This window comes from Typopeltis vanoorti, chromosome 6 (assembly GCF_054136105.1).
Source record: "Typopeltis vanoorti isolate ZY-2024b chromosome 6, IOZ_Tvanoo_1.0, whole genome shotgun sequence".
NCBI classification, from domain to species: Eukaryota; Metazoa; Arthropoda; class Arachnida; order Uropygi; family Thelyphonidae; genus Typopeltis; species Typopeltis vanoorti.
This window is the reverse complement of record NC_143554.1, coordinates 62,956,129-62,981,119: the sequence shown is the minus strand read 5'-3', so window position 1 is coordinate 62,981,119 and position 24,991 is coordinate 62,956,129. Positions and strand designations below refer to the sequence as shown.

The window sequence follows — 24,991 nt, the reverse complement described above, 5'->3', positions numbered from 1 at the left end:
AAGCTGGGCTAGAGTGTGGTTAGTAAGGGTGTTAGAGCTGGGTTCTTTACTTTTAGAGTGCTGACTGAGTGGAATAAGCTGCCAGAGTCTGTAGTGGGTGCTGTGACAGTGAATGAGTGTAAGGATAGGTAGGATAGATACTGTGTGAATGTCGAATAGTTGTGATGAACATGATTTGGGGCCTCCCTCGATGAGTCTAAGGACTCCCTAGAGTTGCCCATAATAATAATAATAATAATAGAATCCAAGCCTTGCCAGCGATGTCTTGTTCCTTTAAACTCTGATGAAGTCCACCAACACCAAATAGACTGGAATCTAACTTCTAATATTCACAAATGTTATGAACTTGAAAGACGTATCTTGGAGTCAAAAGAAATCGTCCTCAATTCTACTCACATGAATAGCAACCTTAGTTACAATTTACCAGACTCTCATAGCTCTGCTATTCAGTATTGGCGTTCTCGCGAGATCACAAGCACGCATATAAATGAAGCTGGAACTGAAGCACGGACTCCAATTCATGCTTCAGTTCTAATCTACAGAAAGAATGACAACATTACACACAACAACAGAGCTTTCAAAAACTGTATTTAAGAGTGTGTAATGTTGTCATTCTTTTTGTAGATTAGTGCATTGGATTGGAGATTGGCTGTCTGATAGGTATCAACAGGTTAGGTTGATATAACCTATATGGGAGAGTGATATCCAAGAAGAGGAAAGTCACTTGTGGCATGCCCCAGAGATCTGTTTTGGGGACATTGTTGTTGTTTAATTTATATGTAAACGACATTGGAAAGGACTTAAATGGTGCTTTGATATACAGTTGTTTGCAGATGATGCAAAATTGGGGAGAGTTATGAGAAGTTGAGTAAATGTTATAGTTTTGCAAGGAGACCTAAATAGACTGTCTGAATGGGCAAGTCTGTGTGGGGATGTCAGTTTAATGTTACAAAGTATAAGGTTTTAAAATTTGGGAAGCAAAGATGGGATGCAGAGTATAGGATTGGTAGAGGAGATTTAAGATTTGGTGGTTGTGGATATGAGACTTGAAATTTTGTGGATGTTTTGCTAAAATTGTGACTGCTTGTTTTTGACCATTGTCTTCATGTACCTATTTTTTATTGAATTAAACCATTTATTTACAATTTTTTGTGTGTGTTTCTTTTGCATCTCATATCATACCGCTTTTCACGGAATTGTATAAAAATTCATCATACAATTTTTGAGGTATCATGATTTTTCTCTTTGTTTCTTTTTGTGGAAACCAGTGTAGATGGAGAAAATAATTATTACTTTCTTTTTATATCATGATGTTTATTTTGGGATGCTGACTTTTGCAATGTGTGAAAAATGTATCCAGTGTCTCTGGACCATGAAGCCACATAGCAAACGCATCATCAACATAGCACATCCAGACCATTGGTTTAAGTGTAGCCATATTGAGGACTTGGTTTGCAAAATGTTCTCTGAAGAATTTAGCTAATGTGTGTATGTAGGGGGGGGGGGCATAGCAGTCCTATCCAGCTTTTTGTATATTTTTCATGTCCATAGGAAATAACTAGAATAAATGATGAATGAATAGTCAGTTATGTTTAGATATAAAATGTGGCTTAATGAGGTCAGTGATCTCTACCTAAGGTGCATTATTATAATATGAATAGCAAATTAATGTCAAGGTTGATCATAATGTTTGAATCTTTCAAAGTTAAATTGTTTTATAGATGTTTTAATGTGCAAGAAATTTTAAATAAAAGAGGGAGAAAGTGATTTGGATAAATGTTTGTGCAGTTTGTAAGTGGGCTGTCTGTGTTGTTATGGTTATTAAGTTTGGGAATTTTGGGGACCCCATATATCCTCAGTGGTTTTGACATGACAAGGGTTTAGCTTTTTTGGTAATCTCTTAGGGCTAAGATGTAACTTTTTTAATAATTTAGTTTGCAGTTATCATGGGTCTGTAGTTCCACATGTACTTCTTATCTGAAAATTCCACATGCTTCACAACTTCCATTTAGTCATTATCCATAAATATGAATTCATTTTTTTTTTCATTATAATTTTAAAATTGTGCAATGGGGTTTTCTATCATCTATTCATGGAAGTGCATGACTTTCCAATGAAGAAAAGTTATACCTCTGCTTGTCATAGAGATGTAATAATTAATATTTTAAATAAAATTTAAAATTTTAATAATCTCTAATATAATTAATATATTATTTTAATAGAGAAGACATCCGTGACTGGCTGCAGCAACATGGGGATCAGGAAGAAATTTCAGAAGAAAGCAAGATTCAGCATGTGCAAATTGAGGATGAAATGAAAACGCTGTGGGCTGGTTTTCATGAAGTAGTTCGTGAACTGTCCCATGATCAACACAATATAGAAATTGAGGTAAAGGATGGTAAGAAGCATATTTTTATTCATATAGACGAATAAACTATTTTGCTAACATAACTTCCATCCTCTATTAACTTTGGGTATTCATTGGAAGTCAGTTACTCATCTACGAAAAAAACTTCGTGGAAAAGTAGTTTTACCTCTCTTAAAAAATTTACATATAAACCATTTTTTAATAGTTGCAGATAATAACAGAGAAAATGATCCATTTTCAGTTATTAATATCTGTAATTCAAAAGTACTTAAAATGCATGGATTGTTATTCATGTACTGATGAGGACCTAAACGCTTACAAATATTGAACTTGTAAACATTAGGTTAGATTTAGATACAGCAGATCAGAGAAAACCTTTAGCATAATTTAAGTTAAATCATGTGAAACTCCACATCTAAGTAACTTGTCATGTATTATAATTAGTTAAATTACAGACTAACTGTCAAAATAATATAATTGTAATAATTAATGCAGAAAGAAATTTGCAGTATATATATCCAGCCCTCCCTGCAGTGAGGGATAGACTACAAATTTTAACTGTCTTGCATTATGCATACCAAATCAGAGAGGATGTTTATCTAAGTGAAAAACAGTCTATAGGTAAAAACTGTTGTTTTTACCTATAGACTGTTTTAAACAAGTCAAATGAAATCAATTTTTTTTAAAAATGAAAACAGTTCTGACAATTCATCACTCACTACAGTGAAAGTTGAATTGATACAATAGTGATCACTTTGACTTATTGATTATTATTATTACACCATCCACAGAGTCAGCAGACTCATCATCGGATGTTCATTCAATCGACAACATATTTATCATACTGAATCTTAAAATACTTAAAACTCCCTGTATTAACAACGTATTCCAGTAATGCATTACATTCACTAATGTTCCATGTAAAAAAAATCTCTTCCTCACATCCCTCTTCACCACACTTTCACATAACTTCCAGGGATGGCTTCTGCTGCTTTTTATCTTGCCTTCTATTCTTTTGATAATCCACTCTGCATTAATCCAATAAAATCCTTCACTAACTTAAACATCTCTGTCATATCACCTATTTTCCTCCTATCCACCAGACTCTGCAATCCACATTTTTTCAACCTCTCTCTCTCTCTCTCTTTCTATAGCCAGCATTTTTAGTCACTCATCTCTGGACCCTCTATAATATAGTCTTTACAATACTTGCAATCATCTAAACTTCATTCTACTGTCAAATATCTTTCCCAGATCTCATGCACTTCCTGCAGTACAGCACCATCAATATAGTATATAGCCTAATATTTCTGCACTCAAAAATGCAATACATTGCATTTATTAATATTAAAACAACAGCCCCACTGCTTTGTCCAAAGCAGTATTACTTATAATTCTTCCCAACTTTGCATCATCAATAAAAAAAACTGAAGATCTCCAGTCAATCTGCATGATGATTATTAAATCCTTAAGGAATTGACAGCGAATACTAGAAATATAAATTAAATCAAACTTTAATATATACTTTCCAATATTTCGGCAATGTCATGCTGCCATCTTCATGGGAACTTTAAATAAAGACGTGCACGCAGGCACTACACAACAGCAATGAGAAACGAAGCGAGGAAGCTACCGTTTTCCTAAAGTCCTAATGGTGCCCCCTCTGGCAGGCTATATTAGGTATTCTTGGCCTTTGGGCTGAAGTTCTTCTAATGTATGCTCCCCAAATTTGGGGCAGTCTCATGCATCCAAATTTGTTTAGGTTTGGCATGTTCCTAAGGGCTGAGGCTGATTCCATGAATAGTCTTTCATATTTGAACTTGCTGTGGTGTATTACTGTGGCTTTTTTCCACCTTATTCTGTGGTGGTGAGCATCCAGAGCATGGTATGCAAGCCCAGAGTGGCTGTACTGGTGAAATCAGATGTAGTCCTTGTGTTCTGAGATTCTGATATTTGCTGTCCTGCCTGTTAGGCCAAAGTAGGACAATTTACAGCTGCAAGGGACCTGGTATACACCATATAGATCTAGGGGAAGTGGTTGGTCTTTAGTGGAGCAGATAAGGGATGCCCATTTTCTATATGGTCTGTAACAAGAGGTCAAGTCATGTTTTTTTATGACTTGACCTCTTGTCAAGTCATAAATGGATGCATAAATGGATGCATGAGACTGCCCCAAATTTGGGGCAGTCTCATGCATCCAAATTTGTTTAGGTTTGGCATGTTCCTAAGGGCTGAGGCTGATTCCATGAATAGTCTTTCATATTTGAACTTGCTGTGGTGTATTACTGTGGCTTTTTTCCACCTTATTCTGTGGTGGTGAGCATCCAGAGCATGGTATGCAAGCCCAGAGTGGCTGTACTGGTGAAATCAGATGTAGTCCTTGTGTTCTGAGATTCTGATATTTGCTGTCCTGCCTGTTAGGCCAAAGTAGGACAATTTACAGCTGCAAGGGACCTGGTATACACCATATAGATCTAGGGGAAGTGGTTGGTCTTTAGTGGAGCAGATAAGGGATGCCCATTTTCTATATGGTCTGTAACAAGAGGTCAAGTCATGTTTTTTTAGGATTTTGTTGATTTTTTCAGAGGTGCTTCGGATGTAGGGAATGGTGGTGATGGATTTAGAGTAATATTTTTTTGTGAAGGGGAGGGAAGGTGGGTTGTGGATAAATGGTTTTAGTATTTTTTGGATTTTTTTTGGGGGGGGGGGTAGTAGCCATTGACTGAGAAAGTGTTAAGGATGTGATTTAGTTCAGTGGTTAGGGCTTAGTCATTTGAACAGATTAGTTTAGCCCTGTTAAATAGTGTCTTAATAACTCCATATTGTTGTGAGGGGGGAGGGGGGGGGAATTGTTGGTGAATGGTTGTTTAAGTGTGTATTAAGAAGGAAAGGGGTGTATCCGGGCTATGTGACCAAATAGCGAACACATCATCAACGTAGCGAAGCCATATGGTAGGTTTTTGTGGGGCAGAGTTTAAGGCTTCTCCTCAAAAGTCTCCATAAAGAAGTTGGCGAAGGGTGGGGAAAATGGTGAACCCCTGGCTATCCCTCTATCTGTTTGTAGAATTTTTCCTGCCAAACGAAATAGCCTGAGTTCATTGTGAACTGAAATAGGGCTGAGATATAGGGAGGAAATTTAGTTTGGATTATCTCTAAGGTTTCTTTGAGGGGGTGGGGGGGCATTTCTACAAGAATCTGCATGATATATCAATTTACAAATAAGTTAAACAGCAGTAGCCAAAGAACAGAACCCTGGGGCATGTCACTGGTTATCTTCCTTTTTTGAGACACTGCTCTACCATGCACAACTTGCTGGTGTCTTTCAGAGAGTCAATCCTGAATCTGTCTAACCAATATATTTTATATATATATATTTTCATTATATATTATCATACACTAATAGGAAATGAGTTTAGAAGATTATCCTATGACAATATAGAAAATACATGGAATCAAGGTAAAAAAATTGTTATAAGTACTGCAAGAAACATACTTGGTACAACATCAAGACCAAATCATGAATGGATAACCACTGAAATTCTAAATACTTTAGAAGAAAAAAGAACAGCAAAGCATATATTAAATATAAAAAAATGTACAGAAGAAAATAAACAACATTATAAGAATCTTAAAAACAAAATTGATAAAATGTACATATCTGCCAAAAATAACTGGTTGGAGGAAAAAGCAAAACTCTGTGAAGAAGCAATAAAAGAAATGATAATAAAACGGTATACAAAATTATCGAAGAATTAACTAAGATCTATAAAGATAAACCATTAACAATGAAAGATAAAAAAATCTAGAAACTGGGTCAATACAAAATATTAAAATAATTTGGAAGGACTACTATCAAAGATTATTTCAAAAAGAACAGGAGTAGGAAAGTATATCAGAAAGGATGATATATGAAAAGGCACAACCCATAACTCCAGCAGAAATTATAAATGCAATAAATCAAATGAAACTTTCAAAAGCTACGGGTAAAGATGAAATATCTATAGAACTATGGAAATATGGTGGTAAGGAAGCCATTAATTTCTTAATGAATCTATTTAATCAAATTCTTTATACTGGATGAATTCCAACTGACTGGAAAACAGGAATTATTATACCAATTCACAGAAAAAGGAGACAAAAGAATATGTGAAAATTACAGACCCATAACACTCTTAAGTCATAGTTATAAACTATTCATTCGAATTATACAAAAGAGAACACAGGTGCTTACAGAAAAAAATCATAGAGGAAAACCAAGCAGGATTGAGGCCACATAGATCCACTATAGACCATATCTTCACCATTAATAATATAGCAGAAAAATATTGGGAATACAACCTGCCCATATACTGTTATTTTATAGATTTTAAGCAAGCCTTTGATTCAGTTAATAGAAACAAATTGATTACTATCCTAAAAAACGTAAAAATGGATTCTGATATTTTAACATTTATTACAAATTATTATGGAGACACCAAAGCTTTTGTTAAAATAAACAACATTAAAACCGAGAATTTCAGAGTCGAGAAAGGTGTAATGCAGGGATGCCCTCTCTCACTTCAACTCTTTATCCTCTTCCTAGAAGAAGAAGTCTGTAAAACCATAGCCGATGAACCAGGTGTAAAAATCAATGGTGCCAACCTTAATCACATAAAATACACGGTTGATATCATTATTTTAGCAGATTCTAAACCACAGCTAGAACAAACTATTAATATTTTAAATGACTCTTGTAAAACTTATGGTATGAAAATAAATCTTCATGAAGCAAAAATAATGAAGATAGGTAGAGAAGAAGAAAATATTTCTATAAATCTTGAAAATCACTTGCTGGAACAAGTTAATAAAAAATTTTATCTTAGCAGTCTTATATCTAGTAACCTCAACAATATGGAAACAGTAAAACATAGGCTAAACCTAGGTTGAACCAACATGGATAAACTAAACAAAATATGGAAAAATAAAAAAATCCCAACGAGTCTAAAATTAAAATTATATAAAACAATTATTATCCCAGCGGCTACTTATGCTTCAGAAACCTGGAGATTAACTCAACAACCAATCAAGAAACTTCAAGCATTTGAAATGAAATGCCTCAGAAAAATTAATAACACCCACTGGATGCAACACAAGGCTAATGATCAAGTCAGAAAGGATTTAGACTTCCCCAGATAATATAATAGACACAATCATTAAGCGTCAACTGAGATGGTTTGGTCATATTCAGAGAATGGCCCTTTATAGACTCCCATATTTAGCTCTGAATGGATATATCGGAAGAAAAAGACCTAAAGGCAGACCAAGAAGTACTTGGATAAAGTTGCTGAAAGAACATTCACATCTACCCAGCTATACAGTCATGATTGAGAGAATGTAATTATTCAGAGATATAGGTCATATTCAGAGAATGGCCCTTTATAGACTCCCATATTTAGCTCTGAATGGATATATCGGAAGAAAAAGACCTAGAGGCAGACCAAGAAGTACTTGGATAAAGTTGCTGAAAGAACATTCACATCTACCCAGCTATAGAGTCATGATTGAGATGGCTAAAGATCGCGATAAGTGGAGAACCTTTCTTCTTAGTGGACTCAACCCGTTACCAATCGGATGAGATTAGATATCAATTATTACATACTCATTATGTCCAACGAAATCATTTACTCCAACAACAAATGACTTGAACAGTCATATGACTGCTGAAGCAAACTGTCATAAAAAATCAAACATTCTAATCCCAGCTCTGAATTAGAATTTTCTCTGGAATTAGAATGCATAATTTTTTTTTATGTGCATCCCACTTACAAAAGGTTTTAAATTTATTGGGCATTAGAACTCTGAGCAGGTTAAGGATTATATAATGTAAAAACCCTACTTTGTAGATAAAACTTTAGAGCAGGAAATCCTCATGAAACTCTTTTAATCCACTTCAAGCCTTGATGGTCTTGTACTGGGAAATGAAAATTATTTATCTCATAGAAACATTCAGAAGTATCCACAACAGAATGGGATATGGACTTACTGCTGTTTTACTAGTTAGTGAGCCAAGAATTTATTCACTTGGCTAACTAGATTAGCATAAAATGCAAAATATCAAAACCATTTTCTAATCCAGTTAAATATAAAATGTAGTTTTTGCATTCTTCAGGATGGTTTGATATAATAATTGTTAGCAATTTTGGGAAATGAGTGAAGTGGTCTGTTGTTGTAATGATTACAACTCATTCTTTAGCGTATGACATTATTGTCATCATTATTATTATCCTGACCTCCATGAAGTTAAAAAAAAAAAAAAACTCATTGCAGGAGGCAAACAATGTGACTCATGAAGCCCATCAAATCTTGCTTTAAACTCATTCTATGTATCTGCATTCACCACAATGTCAGCAAATGCATTCCACTCACCAACCAACCCAACCACTCTCCATGCAAAGAACCTGATCCTTATGGCACTGCTAACACCATCCTTATGCATCTTCTATGTCTTCTTGTTCTATCGCCTTCTCCCATTCTATGATGTACTTCTTCCAGAATGAACTGGTAACAACTCTTTACCAACTTAAAGTCTCAATCATATCCCCTCTCTTTCATCTATTCACAAGGCTTTGAAAATGCATTCCCTTAATTTGTATACTAGTTATGACCTTAGTCAGTTTTCTCTGAACCCTTTCCAATATATCCTCATCACCATAAAAACCAGGGAACCAAACTGTGCACAGCAGTCCATACAAGGCCTGATCAAATCCTTATACAATGGAACCAGAACCTCTTTATTTCTACAAGTTAAGTTCCTCTGCATCATTACCATAATCTGACTTTCCATTCCATGTTATTGCTCCAACCTCTCCTAAGCTTTTCATAATCACCAGCCTTGTAATTTCACATGTATCATTTCCTCACAGAAGTCTTCATACAACTTGTACAGTGTGTCCTCTGAACTTCATATCCTTATCCACCACCACTCCAAGGTCTCTTATCTCTTCAACTTTCTCCAGAATTTCCCCATTAAGTGTATACTTTGCATCCAATTGATGCCTACCAAATTTTGGAACCTTACACTTTGCAACAGTGAATTGACAGTTCCATATTGTTGTCCACTCATGCAATCTAATCAAGTCCTCTTGTAAGGTCACAACATCTGCATGATTCTTCCTTGTCAAATGTATTCATCTCTTTGTTATAGTACATAAGCAAGTTGCTAAAATATGACCTCTCTTTAGCAAACCCATGCTGACATGCACAAAGAATACCACTATTATCAACCCACTTTTGTATCCTATCCCTCACTAACCTCTCCAGTCCCTTATCTACAACCTCAGATATATAGATCATACTATAATTTGTAGCCTTAGCTCTATCACCAACTTTTGTGAAGTGGAACAATTTTATCCTCCTTCCATTCTTTTGGGACAAGTGCTGTTGCAAGACTCTTGTTAAACAGGTAGGCAAACACAAATGCTATCTTCTTGGACCATTCCGTTAAGACATGGTGATGTGTTATCAAGTCATATTGCCTTATTGAATCTAGTTTACACAACTCCACATATAACAGGGTGATCAAAATTAAAGTATCCCTGTGTAAGGCCTTGTAGAGCCCCATCCAGCAATCCAAATGCTGCAAAACTTTGCAGGAATGCATTGTGCATCATGAGGAAGTGATATCTGAGGAAAAATAAAAGTTCCAAAATTCACTTCACCGCCAGAGGTGTTGTAAACACCAAATGCATGGATTTTGCATATCACACACTTGGCATGTGCTGTAGAGGGTTTAAAAAGATGGACACAGAATTTTTCACTTCATTCTGGTTGTTAATACCGTCCACAGTGATGCCACCAACTTTTCTCCAACCTGCTTTCCTTGAAAGGCATTGAACAATTAGCAATGCCTTTGCTGCATTCTGGAAATTTTGTCACCTGAAGAAATGTCTTGGGAGAGACTACACTCCTACCAGGCGCGTCCCCCCGGGTGGCGGATGGGGGAACCAAATGGGTTGCTCTGAATAAAGAATAAAGAGCCGTGGACCAAAGGATGTAGCAGAGGCATGGCAAGCTGGCGCCAGTAACTTTCATGAGCAGGAGAAAGTCTACAAACCGAGATAGTGCTACTGCGCACGGGACAACCGACGCGCCTACTCAAAGACCACATAGAGTCGGTGAGAAATCAGCAATGTGGTCAGCCAAGGATGTGAAACATGTAACCACCCTCAACATAAGATCACTATACTGACCTGGAAAATTACAATTAGTCCAGGAAAATTTAAAAAGACCGAAATGGAGTATTTTAGGTTTATCAGAGACGCATTGGTGCGGAGATGGATTCATGGATTTACCAGAAGGAAGACTGTACTTCTCAGGAAGAAAAGATAACATACACAGAGAAGGAGTTGCATTACTAATTGAAAAGAAATTTACACACTCAGTAATTGAAATAAACCCAGTGTCTCCTAGAATAATAACAGCCAAACTTCAAGCAAAAGAGAAAGGTTAAACAATGAAAATAATCCAAGTATATGCACCAGACAGTAACCATTCAGAGGAAGAAATAGAAAATTTCTATGAAGAACTACAACAGGAAATAGATAATCCCAAAAATAGAGAACTCATGATAGTGATGGGAGATTTTAATGCTAAAATAGGACGGTTCACAGCAGACAAAAAAGATGTGATGGGGAAATTTGGATACGGAGAGCTTAACGACAGAGGAGAACAATTACTCCACTTCTGTAAAGCAAACGATCTAATGATTACGAACACATTGTTCTATCAACGCCCTAATAATAAATATACATGGACATCCCCAGATGGTAATATAAAGAACTGCATAGACTATATCATCATAAACAAACAATGGAAAAGATCAGTAAATAATGTACCAACATTAAGAAGTTTTGATTTTGACACTGACCACGAAATATTAACTGTCAAAGTGAAGATAAAATTCAACAGGAAAAATAATATCAGAAAAGAAGAAAACATCAACCTATCAAAACTAAAAGATAGCTCAAGCAGAAGTCAGTTTTTAGAACAGATGTGCTTGAAATTAAAACCCTCCATCTTACAGAACAGTGGAAAATACTGGGAAGAAGGAAAAGAAACAGTGTTATCAATTGCAAAAGACACTCTAGGTTCCAAACCCAAAATAAACAAACAGTGGATAACCCAAGAAATCATAGCTACCATAGAAGAGAAAAGAGAGGCCAAGATACTTGTAAACCAACAAAACAATGAAGAGAATAGAGAAAAATACAGAGCACTAAAAAATAAAGTTGATAACCTATGCAAACAAGCCAAAGAAAAATGGTTAGAAAGAAAAAGCTAAGAAATGTCAAGAAGCATACCAACAAAACAACCTAAAAGTCTTCCATGATACTAAGAGAAATTACAAAGGAATTCTCAGCAAAAGCAGTAACAATGATAAACAACAAGATGACTGAAACCGGGAATATTGAATATATAAGAAAAATCTGGTCAAACCATTTTAAGACTATCTTCCACCAAGGAAACAAAACTACAATGCCAACAATAGAAGAAAATAATGATCGCCCAAAAATTTTACAAGAAGAAGTTAGATACGCAATAAAACAGTTGAAAAACAATAAAGCACCAGGCATTGATACTATCTCTACTGAACTGTGGTCATATGGAGGCAGCATATCAGTAGAATATTTAACAACCCTATTCAATAAAATACTACAAACAGGAGAGATCCCAGATGACTGGAGAACTGGAAAGATCATCCCAATATACAAGAAAGGAGACAAAAGAGACTGCAGAAATTACAGACCAATCAATTTACTCCCTCACACCTATAAAATATTCATAAGAATTATACAAAATAGATTAAAAAATACCTATGAAGAAATGATAGGCATAGAACAAGCTGGTTTCCGAGGAAACTATTCAACAATAGACCAAATTTTCACATTGCACCAACTAGCAGAGCTCAGCTGGGAAGACCATAAAGAACTATATTGTTGTTTTGTGGACTTTAAACAAGCTTTCAATAACATCAACAGACAAATCCTTCTCAAAATTCTACTAGAAAAAGCAATAGACAAATATATAATACAGTTTCTGATAAAATATTACTCTAAGACAAATGCAATAATTAAAAAGGACACACTCACAACAGAACCCATAGAGATCCAAAAAGGAGTAATGCAAGGATGCCCATTATCCCCATGCCTATTCAACATATATATAGAAGAAGTTGTAAAGAAAGCAATAGACAATGAGCCCGGAATCAATGTCAATGGTTTAAACATAAATAATATCAAATATGCAGATGATCTCGTCCTTCTTGCAAAAACCCCAAATGAACTACAAAAGTTGATCAACAAGCTAAACGAAACCTGTAAAGCATATGACATGACAATAAATATACAAAAGACAAAAGTGATGAAAATAGGGAGGAACAGAACTACCATCTCAGCCACCCTAAACGGAGAACAAATAGAACAAGTAGACAACTTCATATACCTTGGATCAAAACTAACAGAAACAATAGATGAACTCAAAACAATCAAACACAGAATAACGATAGGATGGACCACCATGGGAAAATTACAGAAAATCTGGAAAACAAACAAGATATCTAAACAAGCCAGAATCAAATTATATGAAGCAATAATTATACCAACAGTCATCTATGGAGCAGAAGCGTGGACAGTTAAAAAGAGAGAGGAGAAAAAACTGCTGGCATTTGAAATGAAATGCTTAAGAAAAATAAATAGAGCAAGTTGGATAGAAAAGAAAACAAACATCACAGTCAGACAAGAACTATTGTATAAAAAGACAATAATAGAAAAAATTAGAAAACAACAACTGAGATGGTTTGGACACACTGTACGCATGGATGCAGACAGACTTCCTAACATCCTAATCAATACTTTTCCAACTGAAAAAAGAAGACCCGGAAGACCAAGAATTATCTGGCTGAAATTAATAAAGAACATCTCGGGATGCAGAACATATAAGGAACGTTTTCGAACAGCAAGGAATAGAGAAGACTGGAAGATCCTGCTCAAGAAAAGACTCAACCCGTCTTAGATGGAAGAGAAGAAGAAGAAATGTCAACAAGGTCCACTTTCTCCATGTGCTCTGTGACGAATGATTATATGTTTTTGAAGAAATGGTATCGTTGGAAGTTAGATCAACAGAGGTCGCAAACCAATCAGTTCACAACAAGTGAATAAGGTTTCTACTACCACCATTGTGGAGTATGCCATGAATAACTGTATTGGTTCCTGCAGTGCATGTGCTGTATTAATATACATGGATTTGCCTTGCAACTGTCTGGAAATTTCTATAGAAGAATACATTTCTACCCATCCAAGATAACCTTGACACAGAAATTGCACCTGCAGTACTTTGAAAGTCAACTGATATTCTCTTTAACATTCCTTGCTCAAGTGGAGTTGGATTCTATGTGGTGATGGATGATTTTGTGGGGGGAGATGAGGCTCACTTTCACCTGAACGGAGCTATGAATACCCTCAGCTGCCAGGTGTGGGCTATGCAAAACCCATATGTAATCTAACAAATTCTTTTTCATTCAAATGAAACTGTAAACCCTGAGTTACTGTCTGTACAGATTTACAGCTTCGTTTATCATTAGACCATTCTTCTTGGAGGACATTTGCCATTCAGGTCCTGTGATCTGTTCAGTTACTGCCATTATGATATGGGGCATCATGATATGATAAACAGTTCTGTTGTGTCACAGCTAAAGCAGAACATGTACATGCAGACATTTTCATGCAAGATGCCCCCCCCCCCCTCTTCACACATTGGTCAACCCATACAGGAGGTTCTTTGAGAAACATTTCATGGAAGCCACAGTGATCAACCACATTTACTGCTGCATGGCTGCCTTGTTCACCTGATCTGATCCCCCCCTCCTATGATTTCTGGCTATGGGGGGGGGGGGAATCCTCAAAGACAGAGTTTATCAGGATCATATAGTCACCGTATTATCTTGATACCGCATAACTTGCCAGCATTGAAAGACACCATAACGTAGCATATGTGCAACATTAGCCCTGACCAGCTACATTCTGCCATTGAATACACTGTACAAAGGATGCAGTTTGTCGCATACTGAGAAGGGCAGCACATTGAACAGTACAGCCCATGAGGTTTTGAATAAAAATAATACATTTTTATTCACTTCTATAATGGAAGTGAATAAAAATGTGTTATTTATGTTTGTGTCACTTTTCTCCTTACACAAGCTGAAAAATTATGGTAACTATATAATGTATTGAATGTACTTTTTTTTTTTTTTTTTTTTTTCAGATATTTCTTCTGCATGACACACAAGGTATTCCTGTACAGTTTTGGAGCATTTGGATCAAAGGGTGGCCTTCCACAAGGCTTTTAAGGCTTTAAACAGGAATACTTTAATTTTGATCATCCTGTATCTCTTGCTAGCACACCATTGCGTCTTCTCTCATTTCATTCTCTACACTTGAGCTTTTGATTTCACACTGATGATGATGAACTGCTCACTTAATACTTCGACTATGTCCTCTGCAGCAGTTACCAATCTCCCACTTTCATCCATTAATGTCATCTTACCATAATCATTCTTCTTTCTTGCCACATATCAAAAAATTTGCAAGGGCTTTTTCTTGGCCTGATTTTTTAATTTTTGCTTGTTCTGTACTTCTGTTGTCCTTACCAACCGAGTCACTCTCCTCTCCTCTCTTGCTCATTACACTCTTAGTCCAACTGATTACTAATTCATTCATCTTGTGTTGCCTCCAAAGTGCCTTCTTATTCCAGATTTCATTCTTAATCTCCTCATTCATTCAATTTACATCAACCTCATTCAGACTTCTGACCTTCAGAATACATTCGCACATTGATGCTCTCATATATATTTCTTTGTCATTTTCCAAGTAGGATTTATTTCCTTACCTCTCAACTCCTCATTCCATGCTATGGCTCCAAGGTGTTTCCTAAGTTTGTCATAATCACTAGCCGTGTACTTCCACAAACACCCTTTTCTCACTGAAGTCTTCATTTGGCTTGCCACAACCCTGGTGGTTACTTCGTGATCACTTTCACCAACTGGAGTGAAGTACAAAACCCCTGAGAATTACATTCTCTGAAGAAATTATCATATCTAAAATGATATTTTCTGACACTCTTTAGATATGATCATTTTTGACAAGAAATCATCATCATATATAAAAAAAAGATGATATTTTGATTTTTGCATGCCCTCCTTTACATGCTGCTTGAGATAGTTGTCTCTCAAGAACTTGAGAAATTTATTTTCCTTATTCCTAAATGCTATCTCTTCATTCCAATCTATATCACCATAATTAAAATCACTCATAATAATCACCCTTCCCTTGTTCATTATCCCAAGCTGCTTATACATTTCTTCATCATCAACCTTCACACATTTCCTGGCCTATAGCAACATCCAATTAAATATCTCTTCCTGTCAACCTCCAACTCACACCACACTGTCTCAGAACCATTGTCAATATTTCCCTCTCTCATGTCTACCTTATGTGGACATAATTCCCCTGCTACCATCAGCAGCACTCCCCTCACACACACTTTCTTGTCCTTTCTGTTCTCATGAAAAACTGTATCCTTCCATTTCTATTCACATTAGGATATCATCTTCATTCAACCATGTTTCACTTATTGCAACAATTTTGGGGCAGTGAAACAATTTCATCTCTTATTTCTGTTAATCCTAGCATTTGTAAATAAATACAGCAGTTCAAGCAGTTTGCTTTTAGGTCTCTAACCACTCCTACCCAAGCTACTTATTGGTTGTGATTTCCCCACTACACCTGTCCTTACCCAATCATCCTTATCTCCACTTACCACAGATATCCTCTCAGTCTCAATCCCCCTGTCACATCCCCGATCTATTCCATACTTCTGCTGATCATCCCCACCATATATACATTTAATACTACTTCCAACATCCACTCTCCCTGTGCCATGTCTCCCCTGTCCACCTACCCCCCCCCCATTTCCCTGTTTGCATTCCTGTTCTCTCTTCATCTCTCATGCTATTACTGTTTCCATTGCCAGGCAGCTCTTTGTCTTTAGTGCTACTCTCCTGATCTTTCACTTCATCTCTTACTTCTGATCTCTTGCTTGCATCATACACTGCACTTCCATCTAGCAACAATTTCTCCAATTCACTCACTTCACAGCCATTCAAATGCAGTCTGTCACTTCTGTATAATTTCATTCTTCTCTCAAATACATACCACACATCGACAAGTTATACTTCCTTCTCTTTGCATAGCTGTTCAAGCATGCCATTCATGGTTCTGGCTCTCTGTCTCAACTCATCATTGTCATACCCCTTAGCAACACACTTAGAGTCTTTCCCACTATACTGTTATCCTTCACTCACCTTAACAACCTCCTGATATCCACCCTTACATTCTCCTTATGTCTGCTAAACTCATTTGTTCCCACAACCAATTCCCTTGCTGATTTCCTCTTCATATCCAAAACATGAATTATCTTGCTCATTCTCCCTCCTGGATATCAGATCTTATGGACTTTCTCATTAAACCATACACTGCTCTTCATATACAGTTTTCACATTGTGCTTCATTTTTACATAAGAAAATATTGACATCTTACCACAAGAGATGCCCTAATAAAAAGGCTTTAAAATAATCTAGCTTGCTGATCAAATTACCATATTTTTCTGTGTATAAGACGCCCCCATGTATAAGACAAACCCAAAATTAAATCAATATTTTAAATAGTTGTAAAATGGATGATTTGATTAATTCAACATCTAACACTTGTGATCTGACCTTCTGGGCAGCAAAAATTTGATGAACCTTTTAGTGTACTTTTACATTGTGTACTTATGATGTAAATTGTGTTGTTTTCTTTTCTTTTTAATTCCAATATATAATCAATTATTTTTTGTAAATTTATGTGTATTTTGAATTATGTTGCTTCTGACATGAATAACAAAATAAAATAAAAATATTTTAAACATAAAACAGAACACATTTGATATTTTTTTTAATATTCAAAGTATATTTAGTAATTAGGTGATATTTTTAAGATACATACTAAGAAATTATGCATCACTCTCAGTTCCGGGCATATCATTTTCAGTCATTTTTATGGGCTAGTGCTCAAAATATTGTTAATGCATTAACTTACAAGTTGCAGACGCATGAATGCTTTCAGAGTTCTGATTGGTTTATTCAGAAGCAGCTGTTAATGACGTCAATCGACAGAGTTAACAAAGGCTAGTGATTGGTGGAAGCCTGTTCGCGGAGACAAGGTACTGGCAGTTTCTCTACAGCAACCGTGGGTCTCTCAACTAGTTACTCCCCTGTGTATAAGACGACCCCCAATTTTTGGTCTAAATATTTTAGAAAAAAAAAAAGTATTGTCTTATACATGGAGAAATACAATACTTGCAATGAATTGCATTGTAATAGAAATGATAGTAATTTATTATTGATCCTGCACACCTTCGTTTACTTCTTGTTTCTGATATTTTGTTTTTATCAAAAATATTCTATTTTTCTATCAGCTTTGAATTTTTTTTCCATCAGAAGTTTTTTAGTTTTCACATCTAGATATTTTGTAATAAGATAACAGTGGTGTAGTTTAAAATATGTATAATTTTGAAAAAAGAAAAAAGTAATTAACTTCTAAAATTTGTATATTTTTGGGGGAAATAATACACAAATTTTAATCTAGACCTCCTTAGCTATCTTAGTGCAAAATATCTAGGGGGGGGGGGGGGAACGGTCGGAAAGAAAAGGAATTTTTGTTCAAAATGCAAACTTATTTCTTTCTTTAATTTCATAGTTTATTTGGAAACATCCAACCTCAATAAAATGACAATAAAACTATTGTGGAATAATTTAATGATATAGTTATATAATTATTTTCTTTATTTTTAAGCACAAGTTCATCTTGGAGATGAGAAACACTTGCCACATTCGATTCCAAAAGAATTCCGTGATTTGTGGTGTCCTGATCCTCATGTAAAAGAAAATCTGATAAGAGAATTAACAAAATTGGATGATTCATACAGTACTAAAATTAGGGATTTAGAAAGATCAACAGATAAACAGTGAGTATTTCTTATTATAACTTTATACATGTTTGACTTGTGTATAAGGCAGGAGTAAAGCTGCAAACTTACCTGATAAATAAAATTATGCACAGAAACAAATTTAAATTTTTTCTGTTAAATAAATAAATTCTGTGTGATGATACAGCGTTCCCCCTTACGGGAGTTCACGGTACCATAGTCCCCCCAAATTTTATCCGGGATCCGGAACTGGCATAGGCTGACGAATCAGACCTATGGCTAGGTCAGTATTTCTGACTGTAGTCCATGTGCATCCTCAGACTGGTTTGCCTGCTTGAAAAACACCAGATTAACTGGCGGAAAAACCCTGCTGTCCACGCCCAAGACTAGCTAACTTGGCTATGGCTGAGGAAGATCCTTGCGCTCCTCACGTCGTTGACGTGAATCGAACCTAGGACACTCCTTCCCCAGGCATATGGTTGCAAAGCGCAAAGTCACTAGGCTAACGCATGGAATTTTTTTTCTGTTATCATGAATTGAAATTAGATGAACCGTATTAATTTCAACATGTTGAATTAGAATACAAGTGAAAGAAGTGGATAGTGACCAGTGGAACAATAACTATGTGCCTATCTAAAAAACAAAACAAAAACATAATGCAGAAGCAGAGCACTAGTGAGAAAGTGACTGGAGGGGGTCAGAGAGAGGGGTGGGGGTCACTTCTTAAGATTTTTGCATCTTTTGTATATAGTGAATAGTTCTTAGGAAGATTGTAAGTACACCATCCCAAATATGAGAACAGTATTCTAGGGTTGATCGGATTTGGAATTTAGAAAGTGTTAGGAGTTTTTATTTGAGAGATTTATAAAGTCTTAGAAGAGAAGTATTGCTTTTAAATGAAAAAGGATACCAAGGTTTTTTTTGAGGATGAGGAGGCTATGCATGTGTTATAATTATGCAAGGATAAGTTTGATGTGGAAGTCTGACCAAGAAGAGAAAACTGCTCTTGACTGGTAATCAGAACATTATCAAAAGTAAGAGAGAGAGACGAAAATAGGATGTTTCTTCTGGCTAATAAGACAAAACTGTAGCATTAAAATACTAGATTACCTTGCTCCCCTAGAGAATGGTGAAGAGATCAATATTTGAGACGTTGGTTATGGAAAATCTTGAAGCTTGAATTATTTAATTACTACAAGGTTTCATGTACAAAGAAATGGAATGAAGAGTATTGTCATCAGAAAAGTTATAGATAGGATTTGAAGTTGGTGGAAGTCATTAAAGGATAGGAGGAAGAGTATAGGGTACCTCAGTATTGATAAAGAAATCTGATTAGAAGGAGCCATCCACCATGACATGCATTGAATAACCAGAGAGAGAGAGAGAGAGAGGAAGCTTGTAGTTTAATCACAAAGAACAGGAGGAATGCCATAAGATATTAACTTGGTTTTAAAAAAATGACCATTATGCCAGACACAATTAAATGCTTTAGAAATATCAAGAGTGGCCATGTGAGTTTCTCCAAAAATCTTTCTATGGCCTGGTCAAAATGTAGGTAAGTTTAGCAAGTCTTCTATAGAACAAGAATAGCAGATATGAATTATTTACATGAAAACACAAGGTAAAGGTAATATTTATTTGATTTTAGTCTGAAACTTACAGGCCCATCTTTGGTGGTGGTGGGGGGGGGGGTTTCACGTGAGTCCTTTGTTACATTTTTCTCAAATTTGCAAGCCCCTTGTTCTTCTTGTTTACTTTTTTATTTTTTCAAAAAAAAAGAAAAAAACAATTTTTTCAAATATATTAAGCGACAAACTCGTACGGTAACCTAACAAGAATTAGTCTATTCAGCAGTGTATAGATTATTTGGAATTATTGTTTCAACTCCCCTATAACAGATGTGCCCAAGTTCGAAAATAAAATAAGAGCATGTGCTATATTTACCCTTCTCCCTTCTGGTAGCCAATCTTATGGTAAAACCAGTAGCCAATCAAATGTTCGTAAAACTGTCATCAGTGGGTCCTTCCACTGGACATTAGTTCTGTGTTCATCAGTACACTGATGTATAACAATTGTTTGTGTTTAAACACATTATAGAAAATTATGGAGACAACTACCATGTTAGAGCAAAACTTTAGTTTAATATAAACCAAAATGAACTCGACGTTTCTACCTTCATATCAAGGTCATCATCTGGAGCATACACATATATACAGAGAAACAAGCTTTGCTACAATCTACATGGTTTGCTAAAGTTACTGATCAACTGTTACAAACAATTATTGGCCTGACCTCTGGTGAAAAAAAAAACCTTGACTACATCAAAGCTAGTCCTATTATTATTATCTATTAGGTTACAAGATTAAATGGGGCTGGAGAGCAACATGTTTATATATATATATATATATATATATATATATATATACATAAATCAATAAATAAAAACTGTGATTATAGATATAAATTTCAACCAATTGGTATGGAATAGTTTCCAATAAAAGCTGAAAACTGCTTAATTATACAATGAAACCTGTGGAGAATTCATGACTAAACAAACACATTAATAAGTTTTAATAAGTAAATATTTCATCCTAAGTATCTTAGGACATCGTCCTAAAAGAATTTGAAGGAATAGCAATTGAAAGCAAAATCAGATTTCACAAACTACTGCGAGAAACATTACTAAACTCTCATGTGTTTAAAGGATAGATTAGTGCAGCAAAGTAATTTTAAATTTAAAAATGAAAATTATGAGGATTTGGAAGATGAAGAACTGAAAAACATTTTAAATGTATGTTATTCTGAAACATGGAATATGGACGAAGTTACATGTCCATGGTTAGAAGGAGAAAAGAGAATAAGATCTTTGAATTTTATTTTGAAAATGAAATTAAAATTAATGATTTTAGGGATCTAAATGGCTTTGGCTTTCCAGTCAAATCCATTTAGTGGAAATGACTTTGACTGGAAAGTCACAAAACAAAATTCCCAGCATGGTGAAAAAAGCCAAAGTAATTATGGCAACAATTGCAGTTTGCAGCACTGAAGCTGAACGAGCTTTTAGTGTGATGAATAATATCATAACGACGTATAGATCTTCTCTCACTATAAAACATATTTTGGATTTAATGACAATATGTATAAATGGGGAAACCCTTGAATGAATTTAATTCGACTCCCTATGTCAAATCTTTTCTAAAAAATCATCGCTCAGCTATAGATTCTCCTATGCACAAGACGTGAAGGAGGAAGGAAATAAGGTGTGACAGCTGTTGTCATAAGTATTTCCATAAAGTAATTGTTTGTAAATGTTAACTTTTAAAGGAGTGAGTTTTTTCTGGGTAAATGTGCACCAGACAGTGAGTTTTTTTTTTTTTTTCATGTAAAATCGTCTCATCGTCTTGAAAGTGATTTTATTAAATAAAATATTATAGTTACTATTACTACCATTTTACAAATAAGAATTCACGTTTGGTAATCACATATAAATAAATAGGACTATAAAATAATGCCCCTTGATTGGTACCGTTAATTATCACTTGAAGTATAAAAACAAAAGAGAAATATAATGTATTTCAATATTATTGTGTTTAGATAATATTTATTATTTATAGATTGTTTGTCATAAAAACTTCTATAGCAAACAAATTTATTTTGTTTATAAAAAATGCGGGCTATTGCATATGTGCAATTATAAAAGATTTTATTCTTATTATATTTTGATAGTTAAAAAATGTTTTTCTTATGTAAGATAAATTAACACAGATGATTGTGTGCAAATATTTCATGTTTAGATCATGAAATATTTGTTTAAAAATGATAGTTTTTACAAGTTGATTGTCCCCCTCATACTTTTTGATTGACATTTGTACACAATCTGTATTAATAAAAGTTTTTGTGTGAAATACGGCTTTTTTTTTGCTCGACGATGTGAGCCCTTTGTTAAAATTTCCATAGCTCACCACTGTGCTTACCCCCAGCGTGATTTGAGGTGAAATTCCTTTTTGATGTCTCTACGGCTGTAAATGGTGCACACATTGAGTTATACTAACAAGTTATCAAACTTGTGACATTGTACTTTGATAATATATGCTATATACATTTCTGCTTCAAAATGTCATAAAATAAATTTCATTGAAAACCCAGGAGTTCTTTTTTGAACACCCTGTACTTTGTTTCCTGAACAGGTATTTAAAACATCACTGTTAATAATAGTCAATTACTTTTTTCTTTTCTTTTTTTAATTTCTTGTGTGAACACCCAAGAAATAAAAAAAAATGAATGCACATCTTTATGTTGGAATATGATGCTTGCATATTACTCTTTTCTCCAAATTGTCTCAGAATATTTCTGTGTGTGTGTGTGTGTTGTTCATTTCCTATTCTACTCTTTAGATCTTCAATGAGGAACAGCTTTTCCTTTTTCTTTGTCAGCTTCTTTCCTTCCAGTGACATACAAAACTCCTTTACTTTTTTCCTTAGTAGATGCTTTTTTGGGAACCAAAAGACACAAACATGCCTCATTGTCCAATTCTCCATTTTCGAATTTACAAGAAGTTTATCTTTTTTTTAGTGTTGGACACCATAGCTTTTCCTTCCTCTAACTAATCACCATTGCTGAAATATAACATTTAACAATATCTCACCTGTTTAAGTCTTCTTAGTTTCAGTAATACTAGTTATATTAACATGATAATACTTCTGTAATTTTTCACCATGTTCCACTTCTTTTTTTCATTTATACTGACTATTTTGATGGTGCCTATCTTTAGATAGCTGACTTTTCATTGTTCACCCTCATTCACTACTGAAAATAGCAGGGGTCTAGTTTAAGCAACCCATGCATGCTCCAGATGGTATGGCATATTAACATATATCATCATGCTTGTTTATAGTTAAGCCAATATGTAACACAGTTTGGTTGATTAAGCCTTAAATTGCCAACCTTACCTTGTTTGTTTGATATCCAAGTGGATATTAATAAAAGTCACACCCTGTGAAGGTGAGGATTGGACATGGGGTAAAACACCCTGTTCAGTTCTCTGCATCCCTTATGTGGGGGTGGTCTCTTTCCAGTTATATAGGTTTCACCTTTAAACAAATCCCAAAAACTGTGACCCGATGTCCTTAATTGATTCCCCACCACTACCAAAGAAACTGTTAATTTTATTTCTGAGAATGCATTATCAAGAGTGGTGAAAATGAAATAGCATTAATGCAGTGATGAGAATGGCACTGACAGGTCTTGATGTGATGGTAGTAGTTTTGCTATTGTTAAAATTATTGATTAGGACCATGGTATTGTTCACAGATTTGCAAGAAACATGGGAGACCTAAGAAATTAACCAAGGTGGCATAAAATGATCTTGTTTTTCTTTCTATAAGGATGAGTTGAGGAAATTGAGGAAATGTAAGTTTACAGACAATAGCATATTGAGATACAGAGGTGATAATATTAAGTTTGCAAAAGAAGACTACTTTTTTTTTAAGTAGAAGCCATCCAGAAGTTATATAAACATGTTATGAATAAGGGAGTAAAGAGAGCTTTTTTTACATGGAAAGCAATGGATTAGCAGAATGCATTATCATAGAGTATGGTGAATGCAACAGTGATGAATGCATTTAAGGCAAGCGCAGACATATTATTATTATTATGGGCATCTCTAACTCAAACTATCAAAACAATATCTATCATATCTCTTCTTGAATTCATTTACAGACGAAGAACTCACAACTGAGTCAAGCAATGCATTCCACTCATTCACCACCCTCCAAGCGAAAAACCCCATTCTCACACCCTTATTAACCACACTTTTCCTTAATTTCCAGGGATGATCTCTTGTTCTTCCATCACTATTACATAGCTGAAACATTTCCCCTGCATCAATCTTATAAAAACTTTTTAGTAATTTAAATGTTTCTATCATATCCCCTCTTCTCCGCCTATCAACCAACCTCTGCAATCCATCAATGTAGGGAGCATATATGTAATGGATAGAAGCAAATTCCTTTCATAATATTAAATTTTTATTGCATTTATATTAAAATTTTTGAAAATTTCATGTTTATTATTTGTCATGTTTAATTGATAAATTAAAGTTTCGGTGTTTGGATAATGCTTAATTATAAATCATTGGTGTATATAAATTATGAAATTCCACTTTTCTATCTCTTGTTGAATGAAGATATTGCAGGAGAGAGAGAGATTTAGCATTTCTGAATACTGAATGAAGTTTTTTAATTTCTGGTTCATTATTTAGACTTAGTCCAAGTGGATGGACAGATGCTGAGAGCTTAATGTTTCAACATATTCTAGAACAATATCCTTCTGATATGGTGGAGAGGAGGGTACTTTTGTTTGATAGACTTAGAAGAACATTTACACAGAAAACTCTAGGACAACTGGTGAGTTGCCTGAAAGAGAATATATTTATGAATGAAATATTTCAAAAGTTCTTTCATGTACTGAGTAAAGCCTAAACAAGATGTATGTTTTTGTGCACTATCAATGTGATAATGCTAAATGCATTAATATTTTTTATTGTAAAGACACCATTTTATTAT

The 24,991-nt window shown here is 34.9% G+C and overlaps 1 protein-coding gene across 1 annotated transcript in view; it reads left to right on the top strand.

Moving 5' to 3' along the window:
- Positions 1-24,991, top strand: part of LOC150105495 (coiled-coil domain-containing protein 148-like) — a 143,633-nt gene that overhangs the window by 30,583 nt on the left and 88,059 nt on the right. The window contains exons 3-5 of the mRNA XM_090393974.1: positions 2,223-2,398; positions 18,296-18,467; positions 24,688-24,832. Coding sequence (XP_090250100.1) covers positions 2,223-2,398; positions 18,296-18,467; positions 24,688-24,832 — 493 coding nt within the window. The remainder of the gene's footprint in view (positions 1-2,222; positions 2,399-18,295; positions 18,468-24,687; positions 24,833-24,991) is intronic.